Raw genomic sequence first — 26,772 nt, 5'->3', positions numbered from 1 at the left:
TGTTAGCGCTTTGTTTATTCATTGTAACGAGTCGTGTTGCGTCTGTTATGGGCCACGCCGGTGGAGCGTTGGAGCCATTGAACAGATTCGCCGTAATCATGTTATAAACTAATATTACACTTCATCATGAAACTTGATTTTTAAAAAAACAATTAAACCTGTATATTGGGGGGGGGAACATCAGTTCCCTTGAGTACTTATGTAATGAGGGCCACATTTTCCAGTCACTCATCTCAATAAAGAAGTACGGTACTTCCCTTTTTTCCAGTGACTGAACATTTATACAAACAAACATTTGTCTGCTCAACGTACGTACAGGACATCCACGTCAGTCGGTTTGTTGTCAAGTGATTTTCCACCAAATCTCAAGTCAGACAATACTACACACGAATGACCCAATACACAGTGTACAGCTCAGCCATTAGCTCTCAAATATTTTATTTGGATTAAATGTGAGAAAATAATGATATTTAAATTCCTTATCTATCTATCTATCTCTATCTATCTATCTATCTATCTATCTATCTATCTATCTATCTATCTATCTCTATCTATCTATCTATCTATCTATCTATCTATCTATCTATCTATCTATCTATCTATCTATCTATCTATCTATCTATCTATCTATCTATCTATCTATCTATCTATCTATCTATCTATCCATCCATCTCGTTTTCATTCCTTTGTTTTATAAACGAGTGGTTGATTTAGAAGGTCAATGTTCAAAAGTCGCAATCAACTCTTTGCCCAAGTCTTCCTCATTCAAAGTTTTCAAGTTGTTGGTTTATTGCTCAAATTAGTTTAAACGTTTGTTCATTTTTGCGCCCATTATATTGTGGGCAAATTACAAAAAAAAAAAAAAAAAAAAATGTTTGTTGCGTGAAAGAAAAATGATACATACCGGTAATTGCAGTGTTATAATTGTGAGAGGACCTACGGCACATCCCTCAATAGATGTTTATGGACAAACGTCAAAGAAATGAATGCAAATTAATGAGCGGCTCTTGTGCAATTCTTGGCTCTGATTTCTTCCTTTTTGGCTTTCCTACAGCCGCCGCAGCAGCAGCACCATGGACAGAGTTCTTAATGAGAAGAAGACCAGTTCTTGGAATGATTCCATTTGTGATGGTCTTACTGACGATTCCATGATGGATTCAATTTAGGACTGTGCAGGAAGTGATGTGTGAACTTGTTCGATTTGGTCCAGGATGAAATCAGCCTTGGCAAGCTGTCTGCACTCTACTAAGTGTTCCAGCCATCCATTTTCTCAGCCGCTTATCCTCACGAGGGTCGCGGCCAGTGCCGGAGCCGATGCCAGCTGTCACCGGGCAGGAGGCGGCGTACGCCCTGAACTGGTCGCCAGCCAATCGCAGGGCACATGTTGACAAGACAGTCACACTCATAATCACACCTACGGGCAATTAATACATGTTTATAATACGCAGTCATTGCATGACGCGCGTCAGGCAAGAGTCAGGGGCAGGCCGGTCGGAGGCGTGGAACGGAGCAGGGAAACACCCGCATGAGTCAATGGCCAACATTGTCGAACAGCAAAAGCAGGTTAGCGCTCTTCCTTATTCTTTGGGTGGCACAGGAATCATCGGATTGTTTCGGCGGCTCGTTGGCGCGGGCACAGTAAAAGCTATCACGGAGCGACGGGCCATTTTCAGCATCGTTGCAAAACGCCGCATTGTCGGCTGGAATCCTTGCGATAACAAAACTTTTGATTGATCCAGTGGAGAATTCCGGGATCGTTCATCCATCCTGGGGCCTCGCAGATGTGTTTGCCCGTCCCCATAAGCGGACCCGCGAGGGTCCCAAAAAAACGAAAAAAAAAAAAATGCTCTTCGCTTTTCACACTTTGGAAGCCTTTGAGTGAATTTTCTCATTGCCACAAAGTCATTTCGTAAAGCAAACAGGAAAGGTCGAAGGTGAAAATACACAGGTGTCAGCTTATTCCAGCAAGTACGTCTCTGTTCCCCAACTAATCGGGTTTCGAATGAAAATTTTGAGATTTTTTTGCCTCTGTTTTCCAACGAAAAGCGGCACACGAACGCCCCCGACAAAACCCGGAAATAACGTAACGCGCGCGGCCCGACCGGCTGACCCACGACGTGGGTTGTTATTGAGAATTATGCTTTCTGGATTTATTCCAAAGATGTTTGACAGCGTTCTTCCGCAACAAATTCATCCGGCCATAACTTTATTAGAATTATTATGAACAGGGGAATTTATCAACCCTCAAAGATGAAAAACTTTTCCAGTTTTCATCACAGACCACACACAAGTCCCCTTAACACTCACAAAAACTCATTTTACAATGCATCCATCCATCCATCCATTTCCTTCGCCGCTTATCCTCACGAGGGTCGCGGGGAGTGCTGGAACCTATCCCCAGCAGTCAACGGGGAGGAGGCGGGGTAACACCCTGAACTGGTCGCCAGCCAATCGCAGGGCACATCGAGACAAACGACCAATCGCACTCACAATCCCACCCCGGGGCAATTTAGAGTGTCCAATTGATGTTGCATATTTTTGGGATGTGGGAGGAAGCCGGAGTGCCCGGAGAAAACCCACACAAGCGCGGGGAGAACATGCAAACTCCACACAGGCGGGTCCGGGATCGAACCGGTGTCCTCAAAACTGTGAGGCTGACGATTTACCATCCGATCCCACCGTACAGCCTCATTTTACAATAAAATTACGTGAATGCTGGGAATTATTGTAAAAAAAAAAAAAATGAAAAGAAAAGAAAACAAACAAACAAATCCATATTTTCTGTCTCCCTTCCAGTTGAGGCAACATTTTGAACATTTTTGTCAAACTCTGAACCCGACGGCTCTTATCTTTTTCAGCCTGCTGCCATTTCCCACGCAATCCCAGCACGGGCGTCGCCCCTTCTCCTCGTCGGCCTCGCCCGGCAGCTCCTTTGGCGCTTGGCCGCCGCCGTTCAGGTGCCGCCTGGCGGATGTTGAGCCTCAACGAAATATCGTTTCCCCATCTCAGTCCGATGAACTGCGGACTTTCTCGGACTTGCTGGTCACGCCTCTGCGGGACAAAGACGGGACGCGTTCAACGGGAAAATATCTCCGACTCCGTGAAAATAAGACCAATGGAATGTGTGTTGAAATCTAAACACTCAACATCGCAAAGCCGGCGGTGAGTACTGAAATTATTATTATTTTTTTAAACATTTTAACACTTTTTTTTTTTTTCATATGACTTTGAAGGGCGAGTACCGCAATTTCCGGCCTATAACCCGTGACTTTTTTTCACATGCTTTCAACCGTGCGGCTTGCGCGGTGATGCGGTTCATTTGTGCATTTTTTTCCTAACCGCCACAAGGGGGGCACTTGAGCGGAAAAGGTAAGAGTGAGAAGGTGGAATCCATGTGCCGAGGAAGTGACTTTTACCGGTATGTTTTTTTTTTTAAGTGGCCTTGTTAGCGGTGTGCTAGCGTGTTGCGTGTTTACGTTAAAGGTTACCTAGAAATTGCCTGCACGAATGGAAAGAAGTTTAATGATGGAAACATCTGATTTCAATAATTTGCTACGGGTGTGAATGATGACAAATTCAAAGACATCAAAGATCATTCAACGCCCTGGATGTAATATCGCCGTATCAACCGCACACATCATCTCCTTGTCCTTGTTTTGCACAAACTTTCTCCACCTTATCTTTACGCGCTCACTAAAATGTTTTCAATTAACCTCTCGGAGCTTACGTCTCAGCAGCCTTTCCGCAGAACAAGAATGCGATCGACTCATTCGCTTTACACGTCACAAAGCTGCTGACTCAACTTTTATAGAACACTATTATCCCCCCCTCTTTGTTTTTCATTTTCATGATCATGACCTGAAACGCGTGTGTACAAAGTGGTTTAACGACAGCAGCCCAGCGTGAAAAACACACTGCGCCACCCCCGAGTCATCCGCCTGGCAAAATAATATTTACCTTGTCAAAGGTCACAATAAGTCTTCCAAACGTGATGCTGTCCAGGTTTTCAATTATTGTTTGACTCGCTCATCACTCACCTCTGATAACAAAACCTGGCACAGGTTAGGTCGTGGAGGTGAGCGCAAGCGCACCTGCCCGCAGACCTCCGTTGTCGCGCCGCGGCACCGCCGAGGCCATAAAGGGTCGTCTTGCTGCACCGACAAAGCGACAATGACAATTGCGTTGTGAGACTTTGCACTTGCAATACGTTGCACGCCCCAACCTATTAAATCATATGTTGACATATGATATGTAGATGTGTCAGTTCACGAGAACGAAATCAGTCGATCACGTCCTCATAATCACCTGGCCGTATTGACCCATATAATGTCCAGGTGGCAGAAGTAGTGGCACTCGGAGTCGTGCGCACTGCTACACGCGCAGCGTTTGCTCCTCAGCGTCGCTGCTCGGACGTCATCGTCGGCGTGCCCTTCTTGGGCCTTCGCCAGTGGGCGCCCGCAGCCTGTTTGTGACCAAACAAAAAAAAAACGTTTTTGCTTTCAAATCCAGTCGAGCAAAAATGACCGTCGGTCTGGACATCCAGCCATCCGTTTTCCGAGCCGCTTATCCTCACAAGGGTCGCATAGAAATTATGAAAAAAAAAGAAAAATGATGAAATTGTTCCTTTTAGGGGCGGCACGGTGGATCAGTTGGTAAAGCGTTGGCCTCACAGTTCTGAGGTCCTGGGTTCAATCCCAGACCCGCTTCTTTGGAGTTTGCACGTTCTCCCCGCGCTTGTGTGGGTTGTCTCCGGGCACTCCGGCTTCCTCCCACATCCCAAAAACATGCAACATTAATTGGACACTAAATTGCCCGTAGGTGCGATTGTGAGTGCATCTCTTTGCCTCCATGTGCCCCGCGATTGGCTGGCAACCAGTTCAGGGTGTACCCCGCCTCCTGCCCGATGACAGCTGGGACAGCCTCCAGCACCCCCTGCGACCCTTGTGAGGATAAGCAGGTAAGAAAATAGATGGATGGATGGATGGATGGATAAAAAAAGCCAACCATCTGATATCAGTACACAACTTCAAAGCTGGGCAGCTGGGATAGGCTCCAGCACTCCCGGTGACCCTTGTGAGGATAAGCGGCTAAGAAAGTGAATGGATGGATGGATGGATGGATGGAAGAATGGATTAAAAAAGCCAACCATCTGATATCAGTAGACAACTTCGAAGCTGGGCTGCTGGGATAGGCTCCAGCACTCCCCGAAACCCTTGTGAGGATAAGCATCTCAGAAAATGGATGAATGGATGGATGGATAAAATAAGCCATCTGATATCACTACACAACTTCAAAGCTGGGCAGCTGGGATAGGCTCCAGCACTCCCCGAAACCCTTGTGAGGATAAGCAGCTAAGAAAATGCATGGATGGATGTTTCAATAGATGTTTCCCAGATTGCGATATGCTTTATATGTTTGTAATATTTTTTTTCTCCATAGGTAAATTAGGAGGCAGTAGAACAATGCGATTAAATAGTAGAACCATATATTACTGTTTGTTAATATGCTCTTGAACTATAAATATCACGAATCATATGTCGGAACTTTAAATTCAATCAGAAACATAAAACCAATCCCTCATGTTCCCGCACAAAATAAACATAAAGGTTGCAAAAGTGACGAGGAGTCTTTGCACCATTCATCACATCAACCAGATTATTCCACCCGAGTTCAAAGTATATTTGTTTATTTTATTTTTATAATCACAAAATTTGACGTATTAACCCCATGTACACTTAGAGGGGACACGCCCTCCCGTAACAAGCACTGCCTCCCCTTTTTGCCAATTTACTTTGAGGTAAGTTACATCGTGGCAAAGGAGTATTCGCACTTTGTCGTACATATAGAGGATAATACCATAATTTACGGACTAATAGCTGTGATTTTTGTCACACGCTTTCAACCCTTACGCAGTGATGCGGCTAAATTATGGATTTGTTATTCCTAACGGCCGGCATGGACGCCCAAGCAGAAAAGGTTAAGAGTGAGACAGGTGGAATATATGTATCGAAGAAGACGCAATTTTAATGTAACTTTGCGCTTTGTGCATGAATAAAATTAGCATGAACAGACCCACATCGTGGAAAATGCAGGAAAAAAAATGTATTTGACGCGGCTTTCGAAGTTCAAAGCAATCAAGCTGGTCGATAAAGAAGGAAACAGAGCTGCTGCGCGTAAACTAGGCAGAAATGACTCGATGGTGAGACGCTGGAAGAACTGAAGAAAAAAGTTTTCAGAATTAATAAAACCCGCCGTTGTGTTACTGCCATGTCTCTGTGACTTTTACCGGTATGTTTTTTTTTTACCCAGCCCTGTTAGTACTGTGTTATTACCGCGTCACAGGCACTGTTTGAAAAAAAAAAAAAAAAAGCTAAAGTATATTTTTCAAACTTTGAAAACTTTCTGTGTACCGTCTATTTCTTGTTTCAATGTGGGCACGTGCGGCTTATAGACAGGTGCGGCTTATGCATGTACAAAATATTTTTTCCCCTTAAAAATGTACTGGGCGAGGCTTATAATCAGGTGCGGCTTATAGTCCTGTCGCGAACCTCCGGTTGCGGGGTTGGACCCAAATGCAGGACTCCGGGACAAGGACATGCTGTTAGGCGTAGTTTTACTCAAGCTGAGGTGGCGCAGAAACGCTCTGACGAGGATAGCTGACACTACAGTATTTTCAGTGGTGGAGATTCCTACTGTCAGTGAATGCAACCCACAAACTCAGGGCACAACGCACACAACGGACTGGACCAAAACTTCAACTTAAATGCACCATCTCCTTACCGTCCCAATGTGAAACAGGTGACAGGTGTCACCGGGCAGGGCAGTGGCCCCGCCCCTCTCGGCCGTGGTCCAGCCTGGTTCATGACAAGTCCAGATATTACGATATATTTATTACATCTGTCTAGATCCTAGCTTGATGCTACTGATACCACAAAGTGTTTGTTTCGCCTTGTTCACGGCAGCTGTGTCAAATAAATGGCGATTGCCCCCGAGGCGAACCCTGTGTCACGACGTGGTCTTTAAAACTATACGACGCATAAGTCCACCGGTCACATAAATAAAAAAAAAAAAAAAAAAAACAAAGCAAACAAGTTGTTCTAAGGTGGCCACGGGCGGGGTTGCTTGATAAATGATTTCTGTGCAACTTGGGCCTGCCGAAAATGCAGACAGTCTGAGTGCAATATGTGCAATAATCTGTACGTGCACCCGCAAAGTCATTATCTGACTTCCAAACACGAACTCACACACCATCTTGAACTTTGGCCGTCGTAACTGAAACGCATGCGAGGTCGATGCGGCGCAGGTCAGCCCCTGGCGTCACATAAAGCGCTCGATTGTTAGGAGATTGTTTACCGTCGGATATGTATCAGCGATCACGCAAAGATGGGAAACGTGCACTCACCGTGCCGCAGAGATGCCCAAAGCGCGAGGAAAAGTACAAATCCGACGCGGGGGGACGGATGCGCGGTCATCGATGCGTCGTCAGTGTGCTGCCGTTCCATCTGTGGGACGCACAACGCGGGTGTTATATACCGCTGAGCTCCCTCGTCAGTAATGTCATGGCAACGACTCCGCCCGCAGGTGCCGCGGTGGGGGTCGCCCAAACAACCGATTCATTCCAAGTGTGTGACGTTGATGCTTTGTCTTCAGGTACTCATTCAACGTTATAATTGACACTAGTGTAGAAGTCAGTTGCGCAAGATTTTATTATTTTCCCCCAAAAAGTTCCGACATTGCAAAAAATGAAGAATCTTACCGAGTGAATTTATCTCAATTCTACTGAAAACAGTTTTTTTTTGTAAAACAAAAATGCCAGACAGAAAAATTATGGAACAAGATCTTGTATCTGCAAATCTTATTTTTAGTAACTTTATATTATTAAACATAAACAGACGGATGGAGAATTAGGGTCGAAATTAGAGGTCAGCGATAATACTTGGCTCAATTATTGTCAAAAAGGGGTTTGGTAACAAAAAAAATGCTTGTAATATCTCATAGTTATCACTTATTACACTTGAGACAATCTGCAATTTGCTTTTGGCCCCATAAAATAAAAAAAATGAATTTGACACCTATGGAGTATGTCCTCCTCGCCAGTGGGTGGCGCTACATCGCAGTATTTCGACAGATCAGCCAATTACCATGCGTGACAGTAAGAAAGAAACATCTCTTACCGTGTTAGTTGAAAGTTATTTTTCAGTGTTGGATTTACATCCATCCATCCATTTTCTTCGCCGCTTATCCTCACGAGGGTCGTGGGCAGTGCTGGAGCCTATCCCGGCTGTCAACGGGCAGGAGGCGGGGTACACCCTGAACTGGTCGCCAGCCAATCGCAGGGCACATAGAGACAGACAACAGTTGCGCTCACAATCACACCTAAGGGCAATTTCCATCCATCCATTTTCTTCGCCGCTTATCCTCACGAGGGTCGCGGGCAGTGCTGGAGGGTATCCCAGCTGTCAACGGGCAGGAGGCCGGGTACACCCTGAACTGGTCGCCAGCCAATCGCAGGGCACATACAGACGAACAACAATTCACACTCACAATCACACCCAGGGGCAATTTGGAGTGTCCAATTAATGTGGCATGTTTTGGGGATGTGGGAGGAAACCAGAGTGCCTGGAGAAAAGCCACGCAGGCACGGGGAGAACATGCAAACTCCACACAGGCGGGGCCGGGATCGAACTGCGAGTCCAACGCTTTACCAGTTGCTCCACCGTGCCGCTTTAGTTGAAATTGTGTAAAGTGCTCGTGGTATCGACACAAGGGACCAGTGAGTACTCATACTGGTTCCGGTCTGGAAAAAAAAAATGGTATCAAATATCCCCAATGATCACAATGACCCCTATAACACAAAGTATGATACATTTCACCTGCAGGCCATTTCTAAGTACATGTACACAATAGCAATGTCTGCCGTCTGACAGCAGGTATGAAATGATTGATACTGAACCGTCTGTAACACCGTGATTCACCTTTTAACGGTCTAGACCCTAGACTGTGAACTTAACCATGAAATGGAGTCATTTCCCCGCTTTATAGATGTCCCAATCGAGACGTTCCCTCACTTTTTAGTAAAACGTGTTGACGAGAATGCGGTAAAAACCTTGCGTCTACTATTTGTATCGCGTCACTGAGCCTCTTTAAGCCTTGTTTTAACCTCCAAAATATTCTGAGCAATAACCTCCACCCATCCATTTTCTATAGCGCTTATTGTCATTACAATAACTACCACAAGACACCTTTGGACAATTTAGAGTCTTCATTTTTCAATGGAGCACAGCTGGAAAGCGTTGCCCTCACAGTTCTGATGTCCCGGGTTCAATCCCGGACGCGCATGTGAGGAGTTTGCATGTTTTCCCCGTGCCTGCGTGGGTTTTCTCCGGGCACTCCGGTTTCCTCCCACATCCCAAAAACATGCAACATTAATTGGACCCTCTAAATTGCCCATAGGTGTGATTGTGAGTGCGGCTGTTTGTCTCGGTGTGCCCTGGGATTGGCTTGGCGACCAGTTCAGGGTGTACCCCGCCTCCTGCCCGTCGACAGCTGGGATAGGCTCCAGCACTCCCCGTGACCCTCGTGAGGATAAGCGGCAAAGAAAATGGATGGATGGATTCTTCAATGAACTCAACATGGATGTTTATGAAACGTGGGATGACCCAGCATTACTTCGATACAAATGTACATATTTCAATAAGAGTTGGAAGAAATAAAAAATCGATTCTTAGCCCAAATGATAAATTTAGGTTAGTTTGAATTTAGTGATAATTTATTAAAATTGAACCAGTGAATTGATTTCATATCCCAAGGTAGTCTAAAGATGCTCTTTATTTTTTCCCAGCCCCGTAGAGAGTTGTGTCATCAGCAAACAAAACAGATTTGGCAACATTGTAGCCATTAATATGAATAATTTGGTACCTGAGACAGACTCTTGGGCAACCCCACAAGTCATCTGTAATTGATTTGAATTTTCATTATTAAATTACACATACAAACTTGGCATATGTCCATCCACTTGTATCCCAGACCATATATGGCATCCATCCATTTTCCAAGCTGCTTATCCTCACAGAGGTTGCGGGAGTGTTGCCTATATCTATTATTGATTCATTTCGATGTTATATGATCAAAGGTGACAATTTTGAAAATCCGAATAGTGAATCGTGCATGGAAGTAAGTGGAGAACGCATTTCTCTTCACCCCAGCACTTGTGGAATGTGTGACACGGTCACGCCGGTATCATGACTGCACAGATTTGACGACACATTCGAGGTCCAGAGCTCACAAGTTCAGTTCTATGGAAGTAGATTAGTGCCAGCATGATTTGAATTTGAAATGTAACGTGATCACATTTTCAATCGTTGCTACAATTCGCTGTCTGAAATTCTACCGGCTACAATTCGCGGTGTAAAATTCACCGTCTCTGCCACCAGACAGGGTTACTTCAGGTCAGAACCGAACACCCGGCCAACCCAGTTACGCTTTGTTAGGCTCAGACGCTGAATTTCCGACAGCGAATTGTAGCAACTATTGAAAATGTGATCATTTTACATTTCAAATTCAAATCCTGTGGTGGCACTGATCTACTTCCGCACAGTTCCCCAGTAATGATGTGCTGCTCTCAACGTGCATGCCCCCTGGATAGTATGCAAAAAATGAAATAAAAAAATAAAAGGGATTAATATGCAGGTGCTCAGTTGACTATTTTTGATCAACGCGTTTTCTATATATAGACAAGAGTCTCCACAAGAGTCAAACATACACGGGCTGGGGATGAGTTTTAAGTAACTGTAAGAAGAAAAACACTTTCAGAGTGATAATTTATAATAATATAATTTATGATTTAGACGTACACTGTATCATAGAGTACTTGTAATAGGTGAACCGAAAAAAACTACGGTTCTAATTTTTACCCATAAGTCCGTGCTAGCTAGGTTAGCTTCTGTTCTAGCTGGTCAAAAATAAACTTTAAAAGTATTTTTGTAATGATAAAAGTAACAGGATTGCATTAGACTGATGCTTTATCATGAATAAAAACATTGGGGGTGGGGGGGTTAAAAATATGAAAGATTGCTTACCTTAGTCATGCTCAGAGCAGCTAGCATAATGATGCTGAATCTTGTAGCTCACTGTTTCTTTCCCTCTTATGGATAAAACTCTTTTAAGAACAGGGTGGCACGTAAATTCCAGAAAATTATTACTATTTAAAATACGTCCATAATATATATAACTATTTTCACAATTACTACGAAAGTCCAGGTTTGTCATCAAAAGCGAGATAATAGATAAATAGCTATTGCAGAAGGATTCAATTTTAATTAAGCTACAATAAAAATATTCTCAGGACAGAACTTATTTACACAACAAGTACATGTTTCTGTATTTTGTGAAATGATTGCATTTTAATTCTAGAGTGAGATATCTATTATCTATAATGTGCAGATACATTAATCGGCCTTCGGCCTATATGAAGCGAATACATTGGTAACTTAATTTTAACAAAAAAAAATTACCTGGAAAAGTGCTCGAAATGTTCCGTAATAACAAAAACTTTCCGTGAGAACTGCTGTCGAGATGACCGAATTTTTTAGGGGGGAATAAGTGGAAAAAAAGCTAAATATTCGCCCAAATTGCACTTGTTCTTTCCTGTTAATGGTGCTAATGTTTCAGGTTTTCTGTTCAAATAAAAATTAAATATGAACCCCAGGAGAATAAAAAGGGGGTTTTGCTGGGGTTTACATAAGCAAACATGAATACAAACCTTGTAACCTCAAACCTTTGGATATTGGAATCTTATATTTAAAAATGGAATCAGTGCAGAAAAAAGGCAAAACCCGCAGGCTCTTTGGTGCAATATTTTTTTGATTTTTAATTCCCCCCCCCCCCAAATGACTGCAAATTTTGTCACGCGTAAAATTTGCAGGGCACTTGATCCGCCGGTACCAGTCAAAGTCCATCCCTCATTTTTATCCCCGATTCAAATTGCATGAACATCATGAAAAAAAAAAAAAAAAAAAAAAAAGTAAGAAAACAAACGTCCCCCCCGACCCCCGTTTTAACAAAGAGTAAAAAATAAAACAACATCAACTCTGAAACAATGATCGTTGTCATCAAACAGCAATAAATACGGAGCGCTCTTCCCTGTAAAGAGATTTCTCACCCAAAGTCTCTTACAATAAAAAATAGAACTTCAGTGCATTTCCTTTGACGGGCTTCTGCTGCTCCTTCGATATTTCCTCCGTGTGACTTTTTTTGTGACCCTGGAATTAAAGCAACAGTATTAAGAACAAAACGGAACACCGAATATAAATCTTCCTTATCGACACAAAAGTCCAATATAAAATTTCACAGCCTTCTCATTTTTTTCTATCTGTACTATACACCTCGAAACGCAAACCTTGACAGAAAAGGCACAAGTAACTATAACTGGAGTAATACTGGGTGTGGGGCGGGGGGGAGGAAAAAAAAAATGTAATTTGATTTAAGATTTTGGTCATTTACACGTTCGTATTACCCTTGACACATATTCAAACAGACAGTAGGATTACCGGTATCAATAGAGATACAGGAAGGGTATGATCATATATAATTCTTATATATACATTTACAGAAACATTATTTTCACAAAGGAAAAAAAAAAAAAGTGCATTTTTTTATGACAGACCTGAATATTGCCAAAGAACAAACGTTTAAGTTAACAACAGTATTGAAAAGTGTATCAAAAAGAAAACAAGTGAAAAACGAAAGAAAGACGAATGTCGCGAGTGATGAAGCCAGTTGGAGACGCGTCAAATTAGGCGCTCTGTTCTTCTTCTCTCGCCGCGGCTCCGCCGTCGCCCTCCGGCTGGCGTCCAATCAGGCGCGAGGACACGGGGGCCGCCGGCCCGAAGGATCCCGCCGGGCGCCCGTCCTCCACGCGGCGTTCGCTCGGCTCGGTGGCGCGCCTGCACGTGTGGGCGGAGCTTTGCGAGCTGCCATATTGCTTTGAGTCCGAGGTCTCCAACTCCAGTTTGGGACACGCGACTTGCGCGCCGACGCCGCGCCGTCCCGACCGGCTGCCTCCGGCTGTCTGGCGCTCTGCCGACCGGTCGCTTCCGGGTGTCCTACTACCTCGAGGTCCTGGGGTCCCGCCCCAGAATGAGTCAAACCTGGCCGGCGACGGCCCCTCGGTGGAAGGGGACATCGGCGACAGAGGGGTGGAAGGATTGGACCTTGGCCTGGCCTGTACCATTTGAATCCCTCCGATGGGGATCATCAGATTGGGGACCTTGGCCTGTTGGGAGTGCATGGGAAGATGGCTGAAGATGTTGTCTGCCGACCGGTGACCGGGATGACCTTCGCACGTGGAAAGGCCAAAAGCAGAAGGGGACACGGCGTCTGACGGCGAGTACCCGTCGGCTGCGGTGCCGCCTTTATCCTGCGGGGCGAGCGTTAAAAAAAAAAAAAAAACAGCATTCACGCTAACGTCATACAAAATGTGCTCTTGAAGGGACAATTTCGTGATCATGTTGAAAGTGACAGTTGAATATTATTTAAGAATTTACAATTTAAGACTGTAGTGACGGAAAATGTTCATTATATGCGGGCACATGTGAGCTTAGCTGTCAACAATGTACACCCACAAAGGCTCGAGTACACTTTTTTACCCTCCCCGTTAGCAACAAAACCCCCCAAAAATTACTGTATTTTCCGCACTATAAGGCGCAAACCTGGCCTATTTCAAAACATTTTTTCATATATAAGGCGCATAGAATAGATGCTACAGTAGTTATGTTATGCATCCATTAGATGGGCTGCGCGAAAGGCTCAAGATTGATCCCTATATATAAGGCGCACCTGATTATAAGGCGCACTGTCAGCTTTTGAGAAAACTAAAGGCTCTTCGGTACGCCTAATAGTGCGGAAAATACGCTATATTCCAAACAAGGGTAAAGATATATACGTATAACAGTGGAGCGTTCCGTATACGCGGACAGCTGAATGGTTGAGGGATCAAAATCCCCGCAAACTTCACGTCACCGTTCTCACCGAGTTGCCAGGTAAGCTGATCACCTCGCTTACCGTAATTTCCGGCCTGCGAGCCGCGACTTTTTTTCCCACACGCTTTCAACCCTGCGGTTTATGCGGTGATGTGGATAATTTGTGCATTTTTTTCGAACGGCCGTAAGGGGGCACTTGAGCGGAAAAGGTAAGAACGAGACTGGTGGAATACATGTGCCGAGGTGAAGTGACTTTTACTGGCCCTGTTAGTAGTGCGCTAGCGTTAGCTCTGTGCTAGTGTTTTGCTGCTATGTTCCTGCTGTGCCTCTGAGATTTTTACCACCCTGTCAGCGCCACGCTAGTGTTAGCGTAAGCTCCACACTAGCGTTAGCACCGCGTAGCATTAGTGTTAGCGTCACGCTAGCGTTAAACTCTTTTTCTTTTTGTGTACCGTTTTTCTTTGTAAATATCTCGTGTTTCAATGTGGGCACTTGCGGCTTTTACACAGCTGCGTCGTATGTATGTACCAAATGGGATTTCCTTTCCAGATGTACCCGGTGAGGCTTGTAACCAGGTGTCCTCTGTAGGCCGGGAATTACGGTATATTTTTCATTGACCGTCCCTGCTAAAAATTTTTCCATCGAACATTTCTCGAGAATTTATAAAACTTTAGGACTCAAGTCCGATAGAATTTTGATAGAAAACATTCAGTTTTGTAGAAATTCTATAGAAAATCACAGTTAAAGTTCCATAGAACAAGTTGTTCTCTACAAATTCTATTGAATTCTATATATTTCTATAGAATTTCTATCGAAAAAAATCCAACGTTAAGTTCATGAAATTCAGTTGCAAAAGTGGAATTTCAGGGACATATATATATTAAACTCAAAAGCGTTGTATCCACGAAAAATTGGTCATAAAATCATTGCTCTCTAACAAATTTATCAACGATGCATAGTGACAGGCAGAATGACGAAATGCTCTTCCACGAGATGGTGCCAGAACGTGCTATAAATAATTAACCCGTGTTTCCATTCATACAACAGAAGAAATCCGGGCAAGCATTTACGAGGAAATTGAGAAATCAATGAAGTCAACATTTTATTTCTGCATGGAAGAAAAAACTATTTGAATTGAAAAGGCATTCGGTTGAAGCTTACTTTAGAAATAATCAAAGTAATATCCATCCATCCATTTTCTTCGGCGCTTATGCTCACGAGGGTCGTGGGAGGTGTCAAGGGGCAGGAGGCGGGGTCCACCCTGAACTGGTCGCCAGCCAATCGCAGGGCACAACGAGACAAACAGCCGCACTCACAATCACACCTAGGGGCAATTTAGGGTGTCCAATTAATGTTGCATGTTTTTGGGATGTGGGAGGAAACCAGAGAAGGCAGAACACGCAAACTCCGCACAGGAGGGTCCGGGATTGAACCCGGTACCTTAGAACTGTGAGGCCAACGCTTTACCAGGTGATCCACTGTGCCGCCATCAAAGTAAAAGTCTGCTTGTGTTCCGTCATGACTTAATCGCGTGCGGGGTCAGCTGTCAAATTGAATTAAAAAGGACAAAAAAAATATATATCGGCGGCACGGTGGATCAGCTGGTAAAGCATTGGCCTCACAGTTTTGAGGACACCGGTTCAATCCCGGACCGCCTGTGTGGAATTTGCATGTTCTCCCCATGCCTGTGTGGGTTTCCTCCGGGGACTTCGGTTTACTCCCAAACCCCAAAAACCTCCAACATTAATTGGACACTCCAAATTGCCCGTAGGTGCGATTGTGAATGCGGCTGTTTGTCTCGATGTGCCCTGCAATTGGCTGACAACCAGTTGAGGGTGTACCCTGGCTCCTACCTGTTGATAGCTGGGATAAGCTCCAGCACTCCCTGTGACCCTCGTGAGGATAAGCGACGAAGAAAATGGATGGATGGATGGAAATTGCCCCTAGGTGTGGTTGTGAGTGTGGCTGTTTGTCTTGTGCCCTGCAATTGGCTGGCAACCAGTTCAGGGTGTACCCCGCCTCCTCCTGCCCTTTCACTGCCGGGATAGGCTCCAGCACTCCCTGTGACCCTCGTGAGGATAAGCGGCAAAGGAAACGCATGGATAAAATATCGTAATAGCAAAATAATAGCCAATTGAAGCAATTCCTGGTTTACCTGGTTCACGTGATTTCGCCCCATATCGGGGATTGCGACGCGTATTTTGAGTGACAAAACAGAAAAAAGTTTTATCTGCAAGTTAGACAAGCTCCATAACCTTCATATTCAGAATGACCTTTGAAAAACTTGAAGATGAACATTTTCGAGTCACAGCGGGCCACAGCAGAAGGACGAGAGGAGCGCATGTGGCTCTGGAGGTCACTGGCAGTGGATAAAAAATGATTTAAGACGACTCACCGCTTTGGTATGAGTTGCCTTTGTGCCGTGGTGTTCCCAAGGAAGGCAGCCGAGCGCCCTCTGCTGCACCCGGACCGGCAAGGACGACCCGTAGCCGCCCGGCGAGACGGCTCTTCTCTCGGGGGAGGCGGACACCCGACGGCCGGGCGAGGGTAGCTCCGGTCTCGGCGACAGGCTGCGCATGGGGGAGGACAGCTCCAGGCGGGGGGAGAGGCTGTGACTGGGAGAACAGCTCCCGCTGCTGGGGGAGAAGGCCCTGGGCGATGCCTTCCAGCTCCGCCGGGAGAACAGAGCTCTCCTGCTGCCCGCCGAGGCGGCCCGTCTGCCGTGCCGAGTCCCCCTCCGGGAGGCCTCCTGGACCGGGCCGGGACCGAGGCCGTCGGGCTCCGGAGTGCACTGCCGGGAGCGCCCGCCGCATTTGGAAGGACCCCCTGCCGACGAGCAGGAGGAAGGAGGGTCATCGTGAGACTCTTCTTCATCGTCGTCGTCGTCGTCGTCGTCGCCGTCGTCGCCGTCGTCGCCGTCGTCGTCCTCCGAATCCTCCGCGTTGGAAAACTGCTGCTCTTCCTGTTCCTCACAGTAACACGCGCGCTCTTCGCTTCCTGCTGGAGAACAGAAAGCGACGCTTGAGTTGCACGCTTCCAATTCACATCCATCTTATTTTATTACACGTCCACGATATCGTTTACCATTTCTTTTCCATTTCTACTTGACTATAAACTAACGTGCTGCACTAGTAACCCAACTAGGACCAACTGTAGACGGACTCGAAATAACATTTCACGGTCACTCGCAGGCATCTTTTTTTTTATCCTCGATCACAGGTGTCAAACTCAAGGCCCGGGGGGGCAGATCCGGCCCGCCACATGATTTTATGTGGCCCGCGGAGGCAAATCATCTGTGTCAACTTGTGAAAATTTTTACCAAAATGTTAAATTGTTACATATCATAAATGATGGTATTGTCAAACGTGAACAATGGTTGAAAAAAAACATTACCCTTTCTTTCTGATTCCAAAACTAGTGGAATGTCCTAGAATGTACAATTGAAAATCTTCCCCTTTTTTTGAAAAATTGAAAAATTTTGTATCTATAAAAAAACTCATTTGAGGTGATAATAAAACTTAATGACTGTGAATTAGGCAGCACAGGTGCATCATCTGGAAAGCGTTGGCCTCACAGTTCTGAGGTCCCGAGTTCGATCCCGGACCGGCTGTGTGGAGTTTGCATGTTCTCCCTGTGCCTGCGTGGGTTTCCTCCGGGTCACTCCGGTTTGCAACATCAATTGGACACTAAATTGCCCATAGGTGTGATTGTGAGTCCAGCTATTTGTCTCGTTGGGATGAGCGGCTAAGAAAGTGGATGGATGGTTGGATAAATTGCCCTTAGGTGTGATTATGAGGCCGACTGTTGTCTGTCTCCATGTGCCGTGTGATTGGCTGGCGACCAGTTCAGGGTGTAACCCCGCCTCCTGCCCGTTGAGAGCTGGGATAGGCTAGGAACGGATGGATGGACTGTTGCTAGGTCACTTTTATTTTCATTTAACAGTTTAAATGTAGGCGGCACGGTGGATAAACTGGAAAGGATTGGCCTCACAGTTCTGAGGACGCGGGTTGAATCCCAGCCCTCCCTGTGTGGAGTTTGCACGCTTTCCCCGTGCCTGCGTGGGCTTTTTTCTGGGCACTCCACATCCCATAAAAACATGCAACATCAATTGGACACTCTAAATTGCCCCTAGGTGTGATTGTGAGTGCGACTGTTTGTCTCTATGTGCCCTGTGTATATGTTATAATGTGGTTCATTACATGTCATAATGTGAATGATTTCATGTGATAACGTGAAAAGTTTCACGTTATAACATAATTCATTTCATGTTATAGTGTTGCCCTGCGATTGGCTAGCAACCAGTTCAGGGTGAACCCCGCCTCCTGGCCATTGACAGCTGGGATAAGCTCCAGCACTCCCCGTGACCCTCGTGAGGATAAGGAACAGAGAAAATGGATGGATGGATGGAAATTGCTCCCAGGTGTGATTGTGAGTGCGGCTGTTTGTCTCGTTGTGCCCTGCGATTGGCTGGCAACCAGTTCAGGGTGAATCTCGCCTCCTGCCCATTGACTGGATGGTTTGGATAAGCTCCAGCACTCCCACGACCCTTGTGAGGATAGGCGGCTAAAAACAATGGATGGATTGACTATGAATTATCCTTTTATTTCATTTAACAGTTTAAATGTATGAGGTGCAACACAATTATATTTATTATAGTTTTAATAGATTAACCGTGGAAACAATTTAATGCTGCGAAATGAAAAAAAAAAAAACATTTATGTTGCTTTTTCCTTTTAAAAAAATAGTAATTTACCTCTTTGGCAAAGGCCTGTAACTCGAGAAGACATCAGCAACACGCGAAAGACCGGAAGACAAAAGCGACGAGCTTCATCTCGCCGACAGTCCGCACTCCGTCACGACGAGGTTATAAATAGACTCCGGTTGAAAAGCATCCCCGCTTCGATTCCGTTCAACAACTATGAATGAAATCGCAGTTTTGAGCGCAGCGGCGGGGGGGGGGGGGGGGGGGGCAGAGGAAGATAACGAAGCTTTGCCGGTTTAAGTAGATGCCATTGTGCAAAAAAACAAGAGCGCGGCGGAAGGCTGCTCGTTCCTTCATTATTTATCTTGCGCTCGTTCCTTATGCAAGGGCGAAAGGTTGGGGAATAGAACATCGCGGTTGCGTAAGCCGTCAGCGCCGAACGGCGAGACTCTTCCCCCCGCCCGCCACCGCACCTGTTTCCTCGCTCTCCGGCTCGTCCGCCGACGGTTCAGACGCTCCCGTCGCCTGGCACTTTTTCCCATGAGCTTTTGACTTCATGTGTTTGGTAAGGTTCCCTGCGAAGGAACACGAAAAGCGCATTAAAACCTCCGCCGGTCTCCTGCCGGGCGAGGAAACGCAGCACAATGTTCTGCTTTTTTTTTTTTTTTCTTTGTTTGTTTGTTTTTGTTTCCAACAACACAGATGAACAAAAAAAATGCAAGCAGCAGACTTAAAGTTGATGGATTTCATTTAACAGACAGAATAGTGGACAGACATCACAGAACTGAACAGATCTCTTTGACCGTCCCCTAACCTTTGGTTTTGAAGGCAAAGTTGCAGTGTTTGCAAATGTACGGACGGACATCGGTGTGTGTTCGGATGTGCTTCTTCAGCATGCTGGGCTTCTTACAGCGGATGCCGCACTCCCCGCATATGTACTTGCCTCTGCCACGCCCTCGAACGTAAATATACTCTTCGTTAGACTTATACCTGACAGACAGACGGGATGGGCATGCGTTATTGCTACAGGGAAAAAGAAACAACATAAAGTCACAAAATCACAAAGTAATCTCACTTTCACGTGTACTTCTAAAAAGAAACCAAACCCCAAACCGAACAAATAAAGTAAAATAATTCAAATGTACATGTACCGTAATTTCCGGCCTACAAGCCGCGACTTTTTCCACGCGCTTTCAACCCTGCGGTTTATGCGGTGATGCAGCTAATTTGTGCATTTTTTTCTAACGGCCGCAAGGGGGCACTGGTGCGTAAAAGGTAAGAATGAGACCGGTGGAATATACAGGGAAGAAAATAAGTATTTGAACACCCTGCTATATTGCAAGTTGTCCCACATAGAAATCATGAAGGAGTCTGAAATTTTCATCGTAGGTCCATGTCAGATGAGACCAAAATGGAATTTTTTGGTCATAATTGCACGAACCGTGTTTGGAGGAAGACGAATGAGGAGTTCCATCCCAAGAACACCATCCCTACTGTGAAGCATGGGGGTGCTAGCATCATGCAACATTTCAACAACTACAGGAAACGTTTGACCTCTCTAATGGCAAACAAAGGCTACTGTAGCAAATATTAACATTGGTTTTCTCAGGTGTTCAAATACTTATTTGCAACTGTATCCCACAAATAAATCATAAAAAAAAAAAATCGAACATTGTGATTTCTGGATTTTTCTCTTCAGATGATCTCTCTCACAGTGGACGTGCACATACGATGAAAATTTCATACCCCTCTATGATATCTCAGTGGGAGAACTTGCAATATAGCAGGGTGTTCAAATACTTATTTTCTGCAATGTATGTGCCAAGGAAGTGACTTTTACCGGGCCGGTTAGCATTGCGCGAGCGTTACCGCTGTGCTAGCGTGTTGCTGTTGTGTTACTAGCGTGTCTCAGTGATATTTACCGGTAAGTTTTATTTTCACCAGCCCTGTTAGCGCTAGCGTGGCGTTAGCATTAGAGCTAACTTTAGTGCAGCGCTAGCGTTAAACTCCTTCTGTGTACAGTCTTTCTTTGTAAATATCTCGTATTTCAACGTGGGTTTCAATCTGGGCGCTTGCGGCTTTTACACAGCTGCGGAGTATGGATGTACCAAATGGTATTTCCTCGGCGAAGTGCGCTCTGTAGGGCGGGAATTACGGTATATATAAATATATATCGTTCATCTCGCTGCCTGGTAGAACTCTCACTTGATGACATGCGTTCAAAATTTCAGCTACAAAACGGTCATCGTGACAAGTGAGGGTACTTGTGAACATTCTAAAAATGAATAATTAATACAAATCAAATTTTTACGCTATTAGCAGCGTCAACTCATTACACACCTAGCGGACAGAGAGCATCACTTGTGTTCGACAGTGCGGGAAATCGATAAGCACAAATCAAGACCAAAATATCAACAAAAGACACCTGCACAATCGATTAAGATTATAAATATTATATCCAGACAAACTGAAATAATCATAAAATAATTAAATAATAATCATGATCACGGTAAACATGCCGACGTTATAACGTGATAGGGATCTTTTTTTTGGGGGTGCAGCAGCAATACGCTTCCCTAATACCATAATACATTGTTAAAAAAATGGAAAAGTAAAAGTAAAAAAAAAAAAAAAAAAAATTAAAATACCCTCGGGTTGAGGGTTAAAAAGAGTAAATAAGACATGTTTATGGGACAGCTGCAGGAACAGCTGCTGGAGTTGATCGCAGTGCTGTTTGTTGGCCCCAGAAAACACTAGAAGCTAATAAGGGAACGATAAAAAAAAAAAAGTGCTCGTGGCTACGATGGGTGGATGAAAGCGGATGTGCTACGTTGCTCAAACGTTTAGCAAAACGACTCACACACATTCCAGACTTCTCGGGAAACAAGCCCGCCTTTATAAACCCGGATTGGGGATGCCTGCAAAATCCCTCGCAGCACTCAGTCTCATGCTGCTCGCTGCGCTACACCCTTAGCGTCCACACACACGCACACATTATTAGCTATTCGTCTGCTCAGGTGGCCCTGCCGACCGCTAAAGAGAGGGAAGGGAAGCCTGCTTCTGCCCCGCAACCCAAAATAGACACTGAGCGCAAATCAAGCAACACATTTGGGTCCAGGTCTACTCTAAATAAAGGCGTGCGTACACAATCCAGATGTTTACCAAAGGGTCATTTGCGGTCCATCCGAATGAATTGTCCACCTAAAAACGCCCAAACACTCGCAATCCGTTCTGATTGCGTAAACACCCAAATGTGCGCTAACTGGCGCTAATTGAAGGGCACGAACCGCATTTGCAAAAACTCGGCCCGGCGACGTCAGAATCAGAATCAGAATCGGCTTTTAATGGCCAAGTGTGGAAAAAACACACGAGGAATTTTTCTCCAATGTGTGCGGCGACGTCAATTTGCAACAAAACAAACTAACAAAAAGGAAATTAAAAAAAAAAAAAAAAAAAACAGCAGGATATTCTCAACAGTGCCATTCATTGTGTTTTTGGGATTCGGGGGCGGGTTACTGTTCCCTGGCATGTATTTTCTAACCGGGGCTAAAAATATCCACCTACGTCTCCAAAAAAAACAAGACAGAAGCTGCTCGACCACCGTGACAGTTTTTGCGCGGAGGGCGTCCCGCCCAAACGGCAAATAGGAAGAAATCACTGCAACCTTTTTTTTTTTTTTTAAATAAATTACTGTTTTCCCCAAAGAACACTTGAAAACACAAATCCCAGTGGCACACCCCAAGTACAATTTTCTTCCGACTTTGACCGTGGGGATCAATTTGCGCGTCACAACGCAATCAAAATGAAAATCGGCCATTTCCATTCTCAGAACTAACTTTGGCTTTAGTGGGGGGAAAAGAAACTTTTTCCTGCGGCACCCATTCACGATTTTAAAACTCTCGAAAGGAAAAAGCGGAAAGAACACAGACGGCAAAAACAGATGCAATATTTTGGACATTTGTTCCTGTATTTTTTCATTATTAATTAAAGACGGAGAACCAAAATATAATCAGAGTTAATTTAAAGGAAAATTCCGGTGGTTTGAGGTAAGAATGTATCCAATAGGTCATGTGATATGTACTCTATCTTGATAATATGATGTTAAATCCTCTAAATTTAATCGTGTTTTGAGAAAAATTTTATCAACAATGACGATTACAAGGGACACCATTTTACCCAGCGCTGATTTCTCGGACTTATCCTCATCTGATGAAGAAATAGCCGTATCGGTTGATCGGGAAGACGGAGGAATACTTCCATACAGATTTGAACCTGTGGCTGTAAATAATGTTGAATATTCGGATGGTTCTTGGGGCGGAATGACGCTGGAGTCTGACAAGGGAGCTCGCTCCCCCGCGAATGAGCTCCGCTGAGTGACGGAGCCGCGAGCTCACTGCCCGATGGTAAGCTCACGGCTCTGCCGCTCGGTGGAGCTCGCTCGAGGGGGACACGAGCTCACGGCTCCGCCGCTCGGGAAGAACCATCCGAACATTCAACATTATTTACAGCCACAGGTTCAAATCTGTATGGAAGAATTCCTCCATCTTCCCGATCAACCGATACTGCTATTTCTTCGTCAGATGAGGATAAATCCGGGAAATCGGCGCTGAGCATAACGGTGTCCCATCTAATCGAGCGTTTGGAACGACACGTAACACGTCACACCCGCGCACGTAGGTAATTTGACTGGCGAAAATGCCGGCGCACCTGAAAATTCGTAATTGTCGATAAAAATCTTCTCAAAACTATGAAATGAGAGAGGATTTAACATCGCATGATCAACATGACCTATTGGATACATTGTTACTCCAAACCACCGGAATTTTCCTTTTCTCTTTCCTATTTCCTTAGTGCTCCTTGTGTAGTTTAGTTCCTTGTGTGTGTAAACTCAGCTCATTCTGGTTATGTAGCTGTACATTGCTATAAAGTATGCCTCATATACGATCGGTTCCCGTTCTGCCTCGCATGAAGGTTTACGTCGGGAAAAAAAACTGAATTTGTGCTATTGAGCTCCAATCTAGTTGGAAATTCTACTGTAAAACAAAAGTGTTTGGGAAAAAATTCTACTCCTCATGAAGACTCGAGCCTTTTCTATCTGTTCTTTCTCTTCCTTTTGAATCTCGTCTATTTCTAGAGTCGCTTTGTCGCAAATAGATCTCCACCTCCTGGGCGAAAACCTACGAGCTGCGACCAGATTTCTTCCTCGCCTGGGAAAGAAGACCGGCTCAAGTGGAAAAAGATCACTGGGGCATTTTTGGAAAGTACACACACATACTATGTGAACACAGTACAGTGAGCTGAGCAAACATTTGCAGGTTTGAAAGAAAACACGTGTGTACACACACATACGCACAAACACCAGACCCCATACATGACAACCTTGCGGATTATGTAACTGGTTGAGTTTCAGGTTTTCCCGAGATTGTGAAAGTGAAGGCAGCCTGCACCAACATGCCGTTATCGCTCCAAATGAGCCCCTCTCAAGCTCAGAGCCCTTGTGCCAGAAAACTCCACTCCGGCTACGATTGCATCAATTCCGAGTCCCTACCATTCCCTTTGTAGCAGACGTCTATATGTGCCTTGCCTGCGCCGGCGGCGGCGGCATCGCTGCTAACGGTTGAACGAGAAGCAATAGCTCTTACCCGCCTTCAAAGATGCGAACGCGAGGTGTTTCGCACTGTTTTGAGGTGGAAGGTCCCTCCTCTTCGCTCGGCTCTTTCTTCTCCTCCTTTTCGTGCTGGTGATCGGTTGCATCAGTGGAGGAAGAGGCTGTGGTGGGATGTACCTACACTCCAAGCACAGCGGGAAAAAGAGACATTAAGCACATCGGTAGCCATTTCTGTTAAGCACGTCCTCGCTGCCTGATCGGGAACTGATTCTGGTCGATTCTCTGTACTCTCCGTTCTTAAAACCGAATTCTAGTTAAACGAGCAATGAAAACACGTTTTTAAAACACTACCATTGCACAAGGCTTGGATATGATTTATGGAAACCTGTGGTTTTACCTTGTTACAAAGCTGAGGAAGGAACATTCTTGTAACCCCACAGGGTCGTCAGTACACAGCGACAATACATAGGTTGAAGAAAATATGATCGTTGCCATATTCCATAGAATCTTTTCGGGTTTTACCTCTGACATTCGTGGGGTGCTGCTACTCGCAGGGGGGTTTTCGATTTTGGCTGGGTTCGGAGCCGTGGCGACGGTGTACGTCTCCGAGCTATACTTCTGTTTGGAGCACAGCAGGGACAAGGACACCTTCGTGCTGACACCGGGCAAGTTCGGGTTGTGTCCGCTGACATTCCAGGTGGAATAAACGGAGTCGCGAGGGTCCCTCTGTGGAGTCGGGTTGGGTTTGACATAGTTCAGGTAGCACCAGTTGACAGAGGTTGACGTGTGGAGGCTCGGGTGTGGACGGGTGTTTGGTCTCTCGACCCCCTTCTCCCTGACTGGAGGCTCCTCCTCCTTTTTACTCCCCACAGTCGACTCTTCCGCCTGTTTTTCTTCCCTCTGCCTTGGATCCAGCTGTCCCTCCTCTTTTACGGGTGTTACCTTAAATATCTCTTTCTTCTTCTCTACCTCTTCCAGTTGTTCCCCGCCAGGTTTGCTTTCTCCCTCCTGAGGCACCTTGTTGTCTACATTCTCCGCCTCGACTTCAGGCTTGTCGGGCTCACCTTCCGCTTCCTCTTTAACCCTTTTCTGGTGACGTTGGGCCTCAGTACTGAGTTCAAGACTGGCTGCAGGCGAGAGCATACGTTTACTCCCTCCGGCTCCAAGTGGACCGTAATCCTCGACAGAAGGTGACTGAAGATCCCCAGGAATGTGAATCTTAATGTCCGGTGACGGGACCTTCAGATAAGACCTTTGTAACTTGCGGCGTTCCACTTTGCCCATGATTGTCATGGTCGTGGAGAAAATGGGATCGTGTGGACAAGCAGAGGTTAGGATTTGGGACAGGGTGGTGTACATGGCATGCGTATAGGTAGGTATGTGGGTTTGGAGTCGGACTGGCACCACAAGAGACACCGATGGTGCAAGCTGTGCCACGCATGTGGCAATGAGGGGGTGTGGGAAGGGGTAAGCGGCGCTTCCCTCTGTGGAAGTCGGGGCTATAACGTGTGTGGAATGTAATGGTGTGGTGGGCAAGTACAGCGATTGACTCACGCTGAAGGGAAACTGGACAGGAACTAAAGCAGGAAGCTGGTGGAGCGGTATAGCCATGTGTTCAGCCATGTGGATCTGCATCGGGTGCACCTGTAGGCGAACAGTCGGAGAATGTAAAAAGGATCTGTTCGTAAACTGGGAGACCGTGGTGACTGGAAGGAGCTGCGATAGAGGTCCTGGAGGTAACGTGTGTTGGACGCTTTCGTGCGCGGGAGGGAGGCTCTGTGGCTGTAACAACTGCAAGACGCTCCCTGTGTCCTCCGGGTTGAAGTGGGAGCTTGAATGGAAAAGAGGATGGCTCGAGTGCGAAGGGCCGGCTTTTGGACTCTCCGCTCTGGATAACTGACCCACGCTGGTCCCCTCCTCTTGGTCGGGTTCCCCCAAGGTTGCGTGCTTCACAAGGAGACACTTTCGCCGTTCTTTCCAGGAGGAGGTCGACTGCTGAGAGGACAAGGATCCCAAGTCAAAGGATTTACTTCTGTTATCCGAGACCTGCTCCACTTTCTGAGGGGCCTGCTCTGAAGCTGAACGCCTCATCTCCTTGTGGCTTTGGTTGTGTTGTTGGGAAGTTGATGGTACGGTCAACATTTGGCTGCTTTGGCTCGCGGTCCCACAGACTGCGGGCTCCGATCTTGTTGCATCCTCAAATGAAGCAGAAAGACTTGAAGTGTGGGACATGCTGCTCTCCTGACTGGGGCTGCGAGGGAGGGACACAGACTCAAAGCTAGACTCCCCAGAGGATTGCGCTGCCTCAGCTAAGCGGAGTCTTTTCTTCTTTGGGGGCAGTTTTTCTGCAGGGAGCTGAGCAAGAGTCTGGCTACGTTGAGGCCACTGAAATTCCTCCACTCTGTCTGCCTCCTAGGATCAATAAATATTTGGGATAAGAGGATCACATGACACAAGATGTACAATGTTTGAATCTTGTTAAA

The 26,772-nt window shown here is 45.7% G+C and overlaps 2 protein-coding genes across 6 annotated transcripts in view; both read right to left on the bottom strand.

The window, feature by feature from the left end:
• Positions 1–670: 670 nt before the first annotated feature.
• LOC133500314 (endothelin-2) lies at positions 671–11,087 on the bottom strand. The gene is made up of 5 exons (XM_061818853.1): positions 11,079–11,087; positions 7,403–7,502; positions 4,306–4,462; positions 4,038–4,151; positions 671–3,051 (listed from the first exon to the last, which is right to left on the bottom strand). Exons 1-5 carry the CDS (start codon positions 11,085–11,087, stop codon positions 3,006–3,008), a joined length of 426 nt encoding a protein of 141 aa, XP_061674837.1. The 3' UTR covers positions 671–3,005.
• An 810-nt stretch (positions 11,088–11,897) lies between these two features.
• Positions 11,898–26,772, bottom strand: part of LOC133500499 (transcription factor HIVEP3) — a 62,795-nt gene continuing 47,920 nt past the window's right edge. For 2 of the 5 annotated variants that reach the window (XM_061819241.1, XM_061819240.1), the window contains 6 exons: positions 24,812–26,701; positions 24,324–24,466; positions 19,496–19,704; positions 19,155–19,256; positions 16,375–16,979; positions 11,898–13,417 (listed from right to left, as the gene is read on the bottom strand). In XM_061819241.1, the coding sequence (XP_061675225.1) occupies positions 12,794–13,417; positions 16,375–16,979; positions 19,155–19,256; positions 19,496–19,704; positions 24,324–24,466; positions 24,812–26,701 (3,573 nt within the window). In that variant the 3' untranslated portion in view covers positions 11,898–12,793. The remainder of the gene's footprint in view (positions 13,418–16,374; positions 16,980–19,154; positions 19,257–19,495; positions 19,705–24,323; positions 24,467–24,811; positions 26,702–26,772) is intronic. The other 3 variants (XM_061819243.1, XM_061819244.1, XM_061819245.1) reach the window with 3 other exon arrangements.

Source organism: Syngnathoides biaculeatus, chromosome 5, assembly GCF_019802595.1.
Source record: "Syngnathoides biaculeatus isolate LvHL_M chromosome 5, ASM1980259v1, whole genome shotgun sequence".
NCBI classification, from domain to species: Eukaryota; Metazoa; Chordata; class Actinopteri; order Syngnathiformes; family Syngnathidae; genus Syngnathoides; species Syngnathoides biaculeatus.
The sequence above is the reverse complement of the archived record's forward strand: the minus strand, read 5'-3'. Positions and strand labels throughout refer to the sequence as shown.